Below are 13,817 nucleotides of genomic sequence, written 5' to 3'. Positions count from 1 at the left end.
TACGAAACCGGGCAAACAGTACCGATCGAAGAACCGATCAACGATGAGAATATCAGACTCTGCCAAACGGCCGCTGCTGTATTCGTTGTTGTCTGCATATATTCCGGGATTGAGTTTCGGTTTGTTTCCCCGCCCCAGGGATCGAGGCGCGGAAGAGATTCACATTAGCCATCAAGGTGGATTTTCTGAATCAACTCCTGGTGAACAATATCAGACTTCCCGCATTCATCAATGCTGCTCGGGAACAGGAATGTGGGCATCATTACTTTCAACTTGAACACCTTCACCAACATCGCCACCCGCAGCATTCATCGTTCCCGCCGCCACTTCGGCGCATCACGTCCACTCCTTCTCCAACGACGTCAGCAACCGTCGAGTGTGTACAACATTTACATTCGCCATCTTCACCGCCCATCCTCCCGTTCATACACCCCCTCCATCCTCCCGGTCGCTCAGCATCGCACATTCGTCAGCATGGAGGAAACACGCCTCTACAGTAGGCCCGAAGGCACGCAGCGCCTTGCGGATGCCTTGGAGAAGCCAATGCTGGACGATCGATCATATCGCGTGATAAGACTTCCGAACCAGCTCGAAGCTCTTCTCATTCACGACCCGGACACAGACAAGGCATCGGCAGCCATGGACGTCGATGTTGGAAGCTTGGCAGACCCCGAGGACATGCAGGGTATGGCGCATGCCGTAGAGCACTTGCTGTTCATGGGCACGGAAAAGTACCCAGGCGAGAACGAGTACAACGCATATTTGACCAAATATGCTGGTCACTCAAATGCTTTCACCGCGCCTACTTCGACCAATTACTATTTCGAATTGTCCGCGACGTCTACATCCAACAGCGCAGCCTCGTCAGCGAACAACAGTCAAGCCAGCTTGCCGATAATCAAGACCAAGGCGCCTCTGTATGGCGCCCTTGATCGATTCGCCCAATTCTTCGTCAAGCCGCTGTTCAGCGAGGATACACTAGACCGCGAGTTGCGCGCTGTTGACTCGGAGAACAAGAAGAACCTGCAGAGCGACAACTGGCGCTTGATGCAGTTGGAGAAGGCATGTTCGAGCAAGGCACATCCATATCATCTGTTTGCGACTGGAAACTACAAGTTATTGCATGACGATCCCATCGCGCGTGGCGTGAAGATACGAGAGGAGTTCATCAAGTTCTACCAAAAGAACTACTCGGCCAACCGCATGCGACTGGTCGTTCTCGGTATTGAGAGCTTGGATGAGATGCAAGGTTGGGTTGAGGAGCTGTTTACAAATGTCCCCAACCAGGATCTTCCGAAGCTGCGATGGGACGATATTCCTGCACAGACTGCCGAGGAGCTATGCACTCAGATCTTCGTCAAACCAGTGATGGACCAGCGATCGCTGAACATCAACTTCCCATACCCAGACGAAGAGGACATGTACGACTCCCGACCTAGCCACTACATTTCTCATCTCATTGGCCACGAGGGTCCAGGCAGCATTTTGACGTACTTGAACGCCAAAGGCTGGGTCAGCGCGCTCAGTGCGGGCGCTAACACCGTGTGTCCTGGGACTGCATTCTTCAGCATCAGTCTTCGGCTTACCACAGATGGACTGAAGCACTATCAAGAAGTCATCAAGGCCGTTTTTCAATACATCGCCATGCTCAAGGAGCAGCCGCCGCAGGAGTGGATCGTTGAAGAGCAAAAGAAGCTTGCTGAGATCGACTTCAAGTTTCAGCAGAAGATCCCAGCCGCGCGAACCACAAGCCACCTGAGCGGCGTCATGCAGAAGCCAATTCCGCGGGATCGACTTCTGAGCGGACAGACTTTGATTCGGACATTCAACCGGGAGGGCATTGAGCGTGGACTGGCTGCTCTACGGACGGACAACTTTCGCTTCACTCTCACTAGCCAGGAATTTCCCGGTGATTGGGATAAGAAAGAGAAGTGGTACGGCACCGAATACAAGTTTGAGAAAATCCCTCGCGAGTTCATGCAAGAGCTAGAGGATACGCAGCGCGTTTCAGCCGACCAGCGACCGGCGGAACTTCACCTGCCTGCAAAGAACGAATTCATCCCTCAGCGTCTTGATGTCGAGAAGAAGGATAACGTAACTCCCGCACTATCACCAAAACTCATTCGCAACGACCCCAACGTCCGAGTCTGGTTCAAGAAGGATGATCGCTTCTGGGTGCCGAAAGCCAATGTCAACCTTTACTTACGCACGCCGCTGCACAACGCGAGCCCGTTCACCAACGTCGTCATGCAACTTTACAAGGATCTTGTTGAAGACAGCCTGATTGAGTATTCCTATGATGCTGAGCTGGCGGGACTGGCTTACAACCTGATGGGACACGTCAACGCTATTGAGGTCGGCGTCAGTGGCTACAATGATAAAATGCACGTTTTGCTTGAGAAGGTCCTTGTCTCCATGCGCGATCTGGAGGTCAAGCAGGACCGTTTTGACATCATGAAGGAGCGCTTGACGCGTAGCTATCGCAATGCGGAGTTCATGGAGCCATACCGACAGATCGGCAGCTATAACCGCTGGCTCAGCAAGAATCGAGTGTGGGCAAACCATGAACTTCTAGAGACACTGCCATCCGTCACTGCAGACGACATTCGCAGCTTGTACCCTCAGATATTGCGCCAGATGCACATTGAGATCTTGGCGCATGGAAACCTTTACAAAGAAGATGTTCTACGCATCGCAGATCTCGTGGACGCCACACTCAAGCCACAGCCTTTGCCGTCGAGCCAGTGGGAGACATCTCGCACACTGAACTTCCCACCCGGCAGTAACTACCTCTACGAGCACAAGCTTGCTAACCTGGAGAATGTCAACCACTGCATCGACTATGTCCTTCATCTTGGAGATGCACAAGAGCGACCTGTGAGGGCAAAGTTGCTCCTCATCGCACACATGCTCCAGGAGCCTTGCTTTGACACCCTGCGGACCAAAGAGCAGCTCGGCTACATTGTGAGCAGTGGTCCCGTACTCAACGGAAACCAGGCCGGTTTCCGCGTTCTGATCCAAAGTGAGAAAGACTGCCAGTATCTCGAGCAGAGGATCGACGCGTTTCTCAACGCCTCCGTGGACATGATCCGAGACATGCCTCAAGAAGAGTTTGATGAACACCGCATTGGCGTGATTAACCAGCGTCTTGAGAAATTGAAGAATCTCAATCAGGAGAGCGGCCGACTATGGCATCACATCACTTCGGAGATGTTTGACTTCGAATCTGGTAAGGAAAACATGCTCTCGTGCGTCGATGTTGCGCAATGCTAACGTGAAGCAGTCAACCGTGATGTGGAAGAGCTTGAAGCTATCACCCAGAATGATGTCCTGGAATTCTTCACAGACCACTTCAAGCCCGACTCGCCTACGCGATCCAAGATGTCCATCCATCTCATTGCTCAGGCTTCCGTAGATGACGTCGCCGCGGAAACTGACCCTGCGGAGAAGATGGAGAAGCTTATTGGACAAATCACTGACAAGTTTGCTCAGTTGGGGCTCTCTGTCGACAAAGCGGCTTTGTCAACACGCCTGCAGCAGGTGGACGTAGCAGCAGGAGATGCCAAGGCAATCATGTCATCGGTCGGTAGCTACCTCAAAGAGTCTGCTGGTCTGGCCGAGGATCAGTTGCAACAAGTGGTACAGCAGGGTCAAATGATCATGCCCCAGCTGCTCGCGGCTGCGGGTATCAAGGTGCCTGTGCCAGAGCCTGCTAGCAATGGTAACGGGGTGGAGAAATCGATTAACGGCAGCTCTAAGAGCGAGGCCGTGGTTATCGAGAACGTCCAGGCCTTCAAGAACACCATGGCACTCAAGCCTGGTCCGCGTGCGGTGAAAGACCCGGCGGAGTTTGAGGATCTTGAGCCGAAGCTTTGAACCACCTTTTCGGGAGAGAATTGGCTGTCTATACTGAGCCATACTACTCACTGATTGGCGGAGTATTGTGAGGGAAATCGCAGGTTAGCGCGGCGTTGCAGGGCCACTTGCGGAAAAACATGAACTTTTCATGATACATGTAAGAACGAGAACAAACATTACAATCGTTTATTGCTTTTCGTTCTTCGCTGTGCTGTCGAGGTCCATTTGATTAGCCAAGTCGCAAGTCGCTCGTGATTCTTCGAAGTGGTCGCCTGTGGAGACCAAGTATGGGACACGTTCATCGGGCTGGAAGACCACGAGGCAGTCCCAGTGACTGCGAATCACGCGCGATATCGCTGTCAAGTTTGCTCTGCAGTCATTCGTCGATGCAAGCAGATCGATACTTCGTGGCAGACTTTTACTGCCTATTGCAAGTACTACGGAGCAATATCACTACCGTATCAATAACCATATCTACTTTCATCATGAACAGAGATCAACAACTCGCCCTCAGAAGGCACAGCACTTGTAAGAGAGTTGAAATGGTCGGAGTATGCGAAACACATTTGCTAAAAATTACACGTAGTCAGAACGCAACTCGGGCTGCAACCCCTGATCTGGTCGTGGCAACTCGCGGAACACGCACAAGATCGTGCAGATGCTTTGGCGGAGTCGATGGAAAAAGGCACACAATTTGAGGAGACGGCTCTTGAAGGAGAGAGTGTGGCGGTTCTTGGAAGTGTTGGGATCAAGTATCCACTCGACGAAGCGAGTCGGCTGTGGCAAATCAACCAGGTTCGAGGCGAGGATGGACAGGAGAATGGTGTCCTCGAGGTATCTTCCACCTGGGTAAGATTCTTTGAAGTCGATTGTTACGAGTATCTTGCGAGCTAATTGATGTAGATGGCCGCGGTGGACAGTACGCATGTTGGCATGGCGTTGACGACTATCTTTGGTGTCACGTATGTGGTGGCGAGATACTCCCCGAAGAGCAATCCTGTCGGCGAAGAAACTTTGAGACAAAGGTTGAATGCTACAACAGAGCTATCCTCGAAGGTTGGACCTGATGGTGGAGAAGAATCAAAGTTCTCTGTGGACATTCCGAACTCGATCGAGGAGGCCAGAGAATGTTCCGACAGTGAGGTCGCGGGATGGTTTCTATAGGGGCGGTGGTCAGAGTCTTTTTGACAGATAGACCCGAGCGTCATTTCTTCTTCTGGGATATAAAATACCTGCTCAATTTCCCGGCTGTAGTCCGCAAGACATGTGCCACCACAGACACAATCTCGCCATGCTGTGCCTAAGAGGAGTAGAAAGCTCTGGCCCTCTGGGCTGACTTCAACTGCATCTCTCGAGGCTGACACCTATGAACAACGAAGAAAGTATCAGCAAAGGCCCTTTTCATGCAGCAGGTCTCGCATATCGTTTTATAATGTGCTCCGACCATGGGAAAACGTACATATGGGTTAGCAGCGGGCTTTACGAAGCCATTTTCATCAACTCTTGAAAGAACAGCACGGCGTTTCTCGTTGGCCCAATCGAGATACTCGTCGGTGGCGAAAATCTCGGGCGCTATGCTTGCCATGCGATATACGGTAGCAGCGAGGAGCGCAGTGCCAGAAGTTTCGCCGCTCCAGGTATCTGTACGTGCGATGAAGAAGATTAGTATGTCTACCTGACAGTGAGAGAGCATGCGGCCAGTCATCAGGGTCGCTCTCTGAGCAAATCCTCAGTATGCGCAGGCTCAGTCGACTGTTAGGAGTAGAAAGTAACCCCACGTCTGAGGAATGTCCACGCACGGCTCTTGCAGTATGATTAAAGTCACTTACCGTCACCCAGATAGTTCCTCAATAGCTTTGATTCATCCGTGTCAGTCTTGATCGCTCCACTGACAATCTCCGCGATCCAACCATGAAGCTCAGCTCTCTCACTCGACAACGAAGAGTTGCTCTCCGTCCAGGCAGCAACTGTAGCGCTTACACGAGCCATTCCGTACGCCGCCCAAGCATTCCCGCTTGACCAAGCGTTGGGATCTTGGGACGGCCCATCGACATGCTTCCAGAGGCCCTTCTTTGGTCCTTGCTTTATCATCAAGACCTCTCTATATAGCCTACATTGACGGATGGCCTCTTCAACAATGCTCAAATTCTTCGTGGCCACGCCATAATAGGCAAGGAAAGGCGAGAACATTCCCACAGCCTCGGATCTCAGCTCGACATGATTCAGGCGGTGACTAATAGCACCATTCGCGTGTCTTGGAGCTTGCTCGAGAAGAATGTGTGTTTGTCTAGTCGCCGCGGGCATATAGTCATTCTTCCATCTCTGAGCCAGCATCAAGGCCGCAATTCCCACCGTCGCGGGACCCGAAACGCTCGCGTCGTCATCTACAAGCGATTGACCAACGATTTTGACTCGGTCTCGTGCGTATATAGCAGCTTCATCCATCCTCATCCCAAGCTTCGGTAGATCGCCTCCCGGAAATGGGTCTGGCCCAAATACACTTCGTTCCGGGTTATAGATTTCCAGAGTAGCATCGTATGCAATTCCAATTTCTCGACTCAGTTTTGACCAGTCGTGAGCTTGGGTAGAGGCAGCGTTGATTCGGAAAGTGTAGTTGAAAGTTCCAACGCAAGATGCGTAAGATGTAAGGTCGACTTCCGCTTGCTTGAAGAAGTTGAGATAGAGGAYTACAAGCAATACGGCTCCAAAAGCAACATATACGGGCRTGTATTTGAGGTCGCTGGACCAAGTTCCGGGGTCAAGCCAATCGTGGCTTGGAGGAGGTGGTGGATGTGCTGCTGCTGCCTTCTCCCTGGGACTCGTGCCCGCTTTGGGTTTTGTTTCCGCCATGGACTGTCAAGATGGAGACTTTCGGTGACTCTTTGGGAGCAGACTCTGCGGCAGTTGCGGAGATAATTATCGTGAGAGGTTCACCTCGATGGGGCCGTCTGCGTCATGCGCCAAGACGATAGTTGATCGATTAATGAGTGTACGTATATGTTGAGGGCTTGCTACAGTCGAGGTGATGTTGAGAAAGTGCTTTGCCTCGAATTCAAGGTTCATTCGAGCGACCAATGAAAACGTCAGGACAAAGCATTCACTCAAGGTAAAATTCAAATTTTTGGGTGTCTCGACACTCGTGAACAGGAAGTTATCGTGATATGAATGAGTTAATGAGTGCTTGAACTCCTTCTTACAAGCACCGGGACGGACTGCGTCCGTCATGTATTCAATTACAAACCATCTATTCTTTTGATAACGACACTTTTTTTCCCCTAAATCAAACGCTATGCCCCGCCCTAAATGCGATTCGACCATCTCCCGTCTATCTGCGGTTAAAGTTCAAGTACCGACTGCCAATAAATAGCAGGATCAAATTGCTGCCAATAAATGCGGTGAAGATGCCAAAATCTCTCCAGCGCGTATCAAAAGAGATGCCCAGCGGCTCATAAAACTGGTCTCCGACGCTGAAGGCACAGTACGAGCAGTCGGAGGTCTGGTTGTTGGCGAGATACCCGGCACCACCAGACGCGAAGAAGTCAGACATGTATTCTCCGCAATTTTGACCGGCTGGCGCTGTGAAGGTGTTGTACTCTCGTTCTTTGCAGACTACGGGTCGGTCGTGCAATTCGTTGGAGACTAGACCGGCGATGAGACGAGTGAATCTACAAAATACAATGTAAGCGTTGTGATCATAACGATCAAATGGACCAGGATGTGACTTACGGATCCAGTTCGTACAACCACACTCGCCAGAACTTGGGAATCTGCGGTTTCGGGATAGTCACACCGCAGAACAGAGCAAAGACGATAATGATGAATGGATTCATCAAAACCGCGATGAAGGTGCTGGGTGTTAGAGCAGACACCATCTGGCCAAGAGTGACAGAGAAGAATTCCGTGACCAAAACCATCAAGAAGTTGTATCCGGCTCTTGATGATGAGGACTGGAAGCCTGGGATATAGTATAGCGGTACAAAGAAGCCGACAGCACAGAGGATGCTGTATGGGATCTCTGCAACCACCATCGATAGAGCAAAGGGTAGCTGCTTGTACGTCTTTGATGCGGCCTCACGGTAGTAGATGAGTCGACTCAAATCATATTTGGGCTCAACTTGCGCCAGGATGAGTGCTGGAAGGACGGTGACCTGGAAGATGATGAAAACTCTGTACTGCAGGGATGTTCGAGAGTCGTCCAATTGCAAGAACATCAGACCAGTGAGCAGAGCGATAATAACGTGGTTGAACAGCCGTGTGAAGCCGTAGTTTGGCGAGCGCCAATAGGCCTTGTTCGTGCGGGTTTGTACAGTCTTGATCTGGTGCCAGAGTGGTGTCGCAAACTCCTTCTGCTCAACCTCAGGCTGGGAACCAACTTCTCGCATGCGATCTTCTTTGAGGCCTGTGAGACAAGTCAGTATGGATTTGCCCGCAATCACAAAGGATGAGACGTACGAATGATCGTTGCTTTGGTCTCTGCGAGTTCTTCCGAGTCGCGCCAGATTTCACCCCAGTCCTTGTCACCAATGCGTGTGGCTTGACCGGCGCCAATGGCGTCTAGCATCCATTCTGCAGGGTTGGCGTTGGGAGGACAGTCGGCGCCATACTTGTGGAAGTAGTTGATGAGTACATTAGCATCCTTGCCAATGTCGCCGAAATATACCGTCTCGCCACCACGTTGAAGAAGCAAGAGGCGATCAAAGTTCTCAAAGAGGGAGGCGTTGGGCTGATGAATGGTGCACAGAATAGCCTGACCAGCTGCTGCGAGCTTTCGAAGGAAGCGGACGATCTGAAGAAGTCAGTAAGTAGATCTTCAATGTAGTGAATATCAACTCACATTGAATGCGCTCTGAGAATCAAGACCAGATGTGGGCTCGTCAAGGAACAGCAGAAGCTCTGGTTTTGCGGCCAACTCGACTCCGATGGTAACTCTCTTACGCTGCTCGACAGCCAAGCCGGCCTCGGGCGAGCCAATAATTGCATCGGCAATGTCCTCCATCTCGAGAAGCGCAATGATCTCCTCGACGTACGCGTATTTCTCCTCTTGTGGTGTCTCATATGGCTGTCGAAGGACCGCGGAGAAACGCAGAGCCTCGCGGACTGTTTGACTGCCTTCGTGTACGTCCAATTGTTCCGCGTAGCTAGTGCCACGTTGGAAAGCGGTACCGGGCGGCTTGCCATCGACGAGCTTGTCTCCGGTGATGACACCAATGTTCTTTCGAGAGGCCAAAACGTCGAGAAGTGTAGTCTTTCCTGCTCCACTGGCCCCCATCAGCGCCGTCAATTGACCGGGCTTGACATATCCATAAATATTCTTCAGCAAGCGCAGCTGACCGGATGGAACAGGCACATCGTAACACATGTCTAGGGGAAAGTCAGCATGTCGCGGCAATGATCAACCCACATTCACTAACCTTCCCAAGTCAAGACAGCCTTGGACTCAATTGACAACTCAGATCCCTCTTCTGTGCCCTCTTTTGTTCCTCTTCGTGCCTTCTTGGCAGCAAGAGCATCGTTGAGCTGCTTACGCTCCTTGTCCTCCTTAGCAAAGAAGGTCACGGTTTTGCCGCCTGCTCCCCACTTGATGTACTCGCCCAAGAAGACATTGGTGGTCAGAAACCCGACGACGAGAGCGAGGATAATACCCCAGTTGCGCCAGAGGTCAGCTTTCGAGTATGAGAAGGCGGTCTCAACGTAGTTCGTGCCTGAAACTAAAGCGCTACCTCCGACACTGCCGGCAAGGGTGCAAGTCTGGTGCTGAATGTCACCGTAGCTTGGTCCGTATGGAATCAGATTGGCTCCTTCGCAGGTGAGATCGATTCTGCCAAACTCGTTGACCATCATAGCAGCGAAACCAAGTCCAACAGCGTTGACGTAAAACATCCATCGAAGCCAGACCTGCTGGGTGTCGTATTGGATCAGATAGCCTGAGGTGAGTACGAAGAGCGTGATGATTGTAGCTGCAAACTTGATGGCAGAGTCAAAGTCCGGGCAGAGGCAACCGACCGTTCGGAAGAAGAGCGTGATGGCAAGGTAGCCGGTGATAATGATCAGGTAGAATGTGAAGAAGGCTCCTGCGTCGAGAACGAGCCCGCACATGAAGTAGACCATGATAGWGAAGACCAAGATTTGTAGCGATGCGAATGCAATGTCGACGCAAATCTGTGCTACCCACAAAGCAGACGGCCGATGGAAGGTATACGCTCGATGCTTGTTGACAATCTGCCGTCCCAACATGGTAGAGGCCAGTTCGCCAAAAGCTTGAAAGCAGTTGAAGAGCAGCGCGATGAACAAGACACCTCCTCGGGTGAACGCGCCTGCGCTGTTTTGCGGGATCTGCAACCACACAGTACCGATGACAATGGCAATGACAATGCTCGTGATCCAAGATACCACAAGTGAGAAGCGATCTTGCCACTTCAGGATGAATTGACGCTTCATCAGAGCCCAGACTTGGGCATGGAAGGGAATGGAGTACACGGAGTTTTTGGGTGCATGACGCTTGCCCTGGAGGATGGCTGTCTTGAAGTCTTCGTACACGTGCTGCTCTTCCTTGACCCGGTGACTCCACTCTTCCATTTCGCTGGCGAGGCGAGTTGCGTACGAGGACTTGTTAAAGGCTTCCACAAGTTCATCTGACGTTGATGGTGTGTTGGTGGCATCCCGACCCGCCTGGTACTCACGCTCCCACTTGTCGGTGCAACCAGTGAGGTAGTCGGGCGTCGTCTGTCGAGGTTTGGGAAGGAATCCGAGTCCCTCAAAGTATGCCCTGGCTTCTTGGGTGGGTCCGAAAAAGACCTGGCGGCCTTCATCAATCACCATGACCTTGTCAAACTGGCTGTAAATGTTTTCACTCGCTTGGTAAAGCGATACAAAGGTTGTTGTGTGGTAGATGTTGGTCATGACGCGGAGTGACTTGGCATAGTCCAGGGCAGTCGATGCGTCGAGGCCTCGCGTGCTGTTGTCGTGCGAGCACACGCTGCCGCCAGTGATCATCATCTCGGCGATGGAAACGCGCTTGCGCTCTCCACCGCTGACGCCCCGTACGTAAGCATTGCCTACGATGGTGTTCTTCGTGTGCTCTATGTTGAACATGCGCAAAAGCATGTCGACAACCTTGTCCTTGAAGGCATTTTTGCTGATGCCTCCTGGGCGGGTTCCGGGGACTTTGGTGTCCAGGGCGAACCCYAGAGTCTGTCCTACTGTGAGGGTCGGATGATGGTCGTCATCCTCCATGCAGTACACAGCCTGTCCTCGGTATCGCTGTTCGAATTCCTTGGCGGTGAAAGGTCCATAGGTGACATCTCCTGTGATGTTCGTGTAGCCAAATCGCTGGTTTGCAATGACCTTGAGGAATGTCGTACATCCTGAGCCCGGACGACCAAGCACCAACACCATCTCCCCGGGCTTGACCACACCACGGAAGTTGTGTAGGATGTTGGACTCGGAGCCCTTTTTGCCCAGACCCAGGAGTCCCATGGCAAAGGTGATGGGAAACGCAAAGAAGCCGGTGAAGGCGTCGGGGAAGGTGGGCACATAGATCTTTGCGCCGCCCATGCCAGTGACGGTCAAGTTGTCCCACATGACACCAATCTGCTTGGACTTGACGCCGGATTCCTCCTCCAGCTTGCGAGTCCCTCGCAGCGTGTCCTCCAGATCAAACGGCTCGCCCTCATCGCTGGAGGAGGAGGTGGGCGAATGCGACAGCGACTTTTCGACATCTTGGTCGCTCTTGCGAGGCTGCTGCTGGCGTGAGTATTGCCTCGAGATGCCGCTCAGCTCGCGCTGCAGTCCAGCAAACTCCTGCTCGGCGCCTGCAACATTGACTCCCCCACGTCCATTTTGCTCCAGAGATTGGCGTGAGCCCTCGCTGCTGTACTTCTCCTTCTCGTTCTCATTCTCGGGTGGATTCGTCGTGCTTCCGAGAGTTCCGTGTCTAGCATGTTGGGTTAAGCCTTCAACGGCCTTTTCCGTGCCTGACGACTCCGTCATCATCCTCGAGGAAAACAGTGGAACGTGAAACGCTTAGGGTTGGGCTTCGGCACGAACTCTCTCTCTCTCTCTGCGCTGTCATTCGGGCACGCGGAAGAACGACAACAATTCCAACCAACACTGCAAGACAAGACAAGACCAGGGCAGGACAGGACACGAGTGACTTGATCAAAAGTTCACCAGCAGCCAACCTAGTTAGTTAAAACACCCTAGCTAGGCAGGCAGCCAGGCGGCGTCCTCGGTCCCATCGATGAGTCTTGACCTTATCCGCTGAGCTGATCTGCTCTCGGACTAGTCGCCTGCACGGATCTCGAGCTTCCGAATGCCGTGTTATTGCTTACCTGAGCATTCATCATCGTTGACGATGGGCAGTCCATGTTCACTCATCTCAACTTACATTGTTGTCCAGCCTGGACTCGAGAATAACCTGGCACATGTGTTGGAAGGCCGTTTTCACCAATCCTCCGAGCTGCATCGACCTCATAATCAAGGCAAAAGCTGCCATTTCACAACGCTCAACGCCGAACTCCGCTGAGTTATGCAACGATCTTTTCACCCTTCCATTCTCGGCCAAGTGGGGCAGTGGGGATGCTGGCCTGTATACAAACAATCTGTGGATCGGATTCGCCGTGTCCACCACGTTTTACGCTCCACCGGGCCGGATATAGGAGGTACGAACCCTACAGTTCAGCCGCCCGACGCGCCCTACAGCACGTCGGTCAAGTCAGCCTACAGGCTCGAGTTGCCCAGACGATAACACCGGTCAATGGTACCAAAGAATCTCCTTCCACGTGAGACCAGTTCTTTCAGTACAACGTATATAGGTAGGATACAGTATACTACTAAGCAGGCTCCCCGTCGGACCTGGCTTTTGCTCTCCAAGAAGCCCGGAGATCCACGAAACAAATTTGGACTGCATTGACTCATCGCATCAATACGAAATCAGAGGAATGCAAGAGGCAGGGGTATGATACTGGAAGCGAGATCAGATTCACCGCCAGCCCAGTTCGTATGAGCAGGCGAGGTCACCGCTGCACAGCATAGGCACAGCAAAAGCCGACGGGGATTCTGGAAGAAAGTCAACATCTTATCTCCGTCGCGCCAAGACGAAAAGTGGAGGAAGGGTTCCACTGCACAATCAAAGTAAAGTGGAAGTTGGCACGACCAAGCTCACGTCAAAAGACACCGAATGATTGATGATCATCTCAATTCTCGGATCATCAGCTGACCAAGCTTCGTCGCGTCTTGATACAGCTCCGTAGCGTGTCGACTCCACGCGTCGGAGTGAAATGAGCAGTCGAGATCTGACAAGAGCAGCCTTGTATAAAAGGCGTCTGTTCGCTGACATTCATTTCCATGCCAAAGAATGCACGAGTCATATGACCAGCAGAATGGTAGCAACAGACATGGCCGAAATGATTACAAGAGGTCCAGCAACTAAATCCCAAAATATGACACCAAAGTACAACCCTACGAGCTAATCTACTCCAAATTACGAAAATAGCACGACAGTAGAAGCCGTAGTGCAGGTAGCTAGTGTGTTTAGGCCATAAATACTTCCTACGAATTACCGGTAAGTAAGTAACTTACGCTAAGTTATAGAACTATAGTAATCTAGCTTACGGTAAGCCGGATTATCTGTCTTACCGGTATTTATATAACTTACTAGCTCGGTTGTTTAACTTACTAGCTTAGCGTATATCGCTAACCTTATCTTATCTCGTATGTTGTTCGTGTACGTAGTTACTATATACTCGTTAGCTATACCTACTACTAAACCGTCTAACCGCCGCTCCGTAATACTACTAACTACTACTAGCTCGTCGWAGAGGGTACGTAAGCCTTAGAAGAAGAAAAAGAGGGAGGATTCGTCTAGCGACGAAGAGCGTATAAAGAAGGTACGAAGGAAGCGCGCGCTAGCTTATCCTTAGATAGATAACTATACGTAGATAGTACTAGATGCGCTAGTA

At 51.6% G+C, this 13,817-nt stretch overlaps 4 protein-coding genes; 2 read left to right on the top strand and 2 right to left on the bottom strand.

The window, feature by feature from the left end:
* Positions 1-474: 474 nt before the first annotated feature.
* On the top strand, positions 475-3,876 carry RCC_07297 (related to N-arginine dibasic convertase NRD1 and related Zn2+-dependent endopeptidases, insulinase superfamily; the record flags this gene model as incomplete). XM_023772555.1 has 2 exons in its annotated part: positions 475-3,229; positions 3,284-3,876. 2 exons carry the CDS (start codon positions 475-477, stop codon positions 3,874-3,876), a joined length of 3,348 nt encoding a protein of 1,115 aa, XP_023628323.1.
* Positions 3,877-4,343: 467 nt separating this feature from the next.
* Positions 4,344-4,752, top strand: RCC_07296 (uncharacterized protein; the record flags this gene model as incomplete). XM_023772554.1 has 2 exons in its annotated part: positions 4,344-4,386; positions 4,445-4,752. The coding sequence occupies 2 exons, from the start codon at positions 4,344-4,346 to the stop codon at positions 4,750-4,752; spliced, it is 351 nt and encodes a 116-aa protein (XP_023628322.1).
* Positions 4,753-4,938: 186 nt separating this feature from the next.
* Positions 4,939-5,847, bottom strand: RCC_07295 (uncharacterized protein; the record flags this gene model as incomplete). XM_023772553.1 has 4 exons in its annotated part: positions 4,939-5,016; positions 5,091-5,222; positions 5,318-5,499; positions 5,688-5,847. The coding sequence occupies 4 exons, from the start codon at positions 5,845-5,847 to the stop codon at positions 4,939-4,941; spliced, it is 552 nt and encodes a 183-aa protein (XP_023628321.1).
* A 1,336-nt stretch (positions 5,848-7,183) lies between these two features.
* RCC_07294 (probable protein SNQ2) lies at positions 7,184-11,850 on the bottom strand (the record flags this gene model as incomplete). XM_023772552.1 has 5 exons in its annotated part: positions 7,184-7,523; positions 7,585-8,257; positions 8,311-8,644; positions 8,693-9,219; positions 9,270-11,850. The coding sequence occupies 5 exons, from the start codon at positions 11,848-11,850 to the stop codon at positions 7,184-7,186; spliced, it is 4,455 nt and encodes a 1,484-aa protein (XP_023628320.1).
* Between the last annotated feature and the right edge of the window lie 1,967 nt (positions 11,851-13,817).

The sequence above is a fragment of the Ramularia collo-cygni genome, assembly GCF_900074925.1.
Source record: "Ramularia collo-cygni strain URUG2 genome assembly, contig: RCC_scaffold11, whole genome shotgun sequence".
Lineage (NCBI taxonomy): Eukaryota > Fungi > Ascomycota > Dothideomycetes > Mycosphaerellales > Mycosphaerellaceae > Ramularia > Ramularia collo-cygni.
Note: the sequence above shows the minus strand (reverse complement) of the source record. Positions and strands in the feature narration are given on the sequence as shown.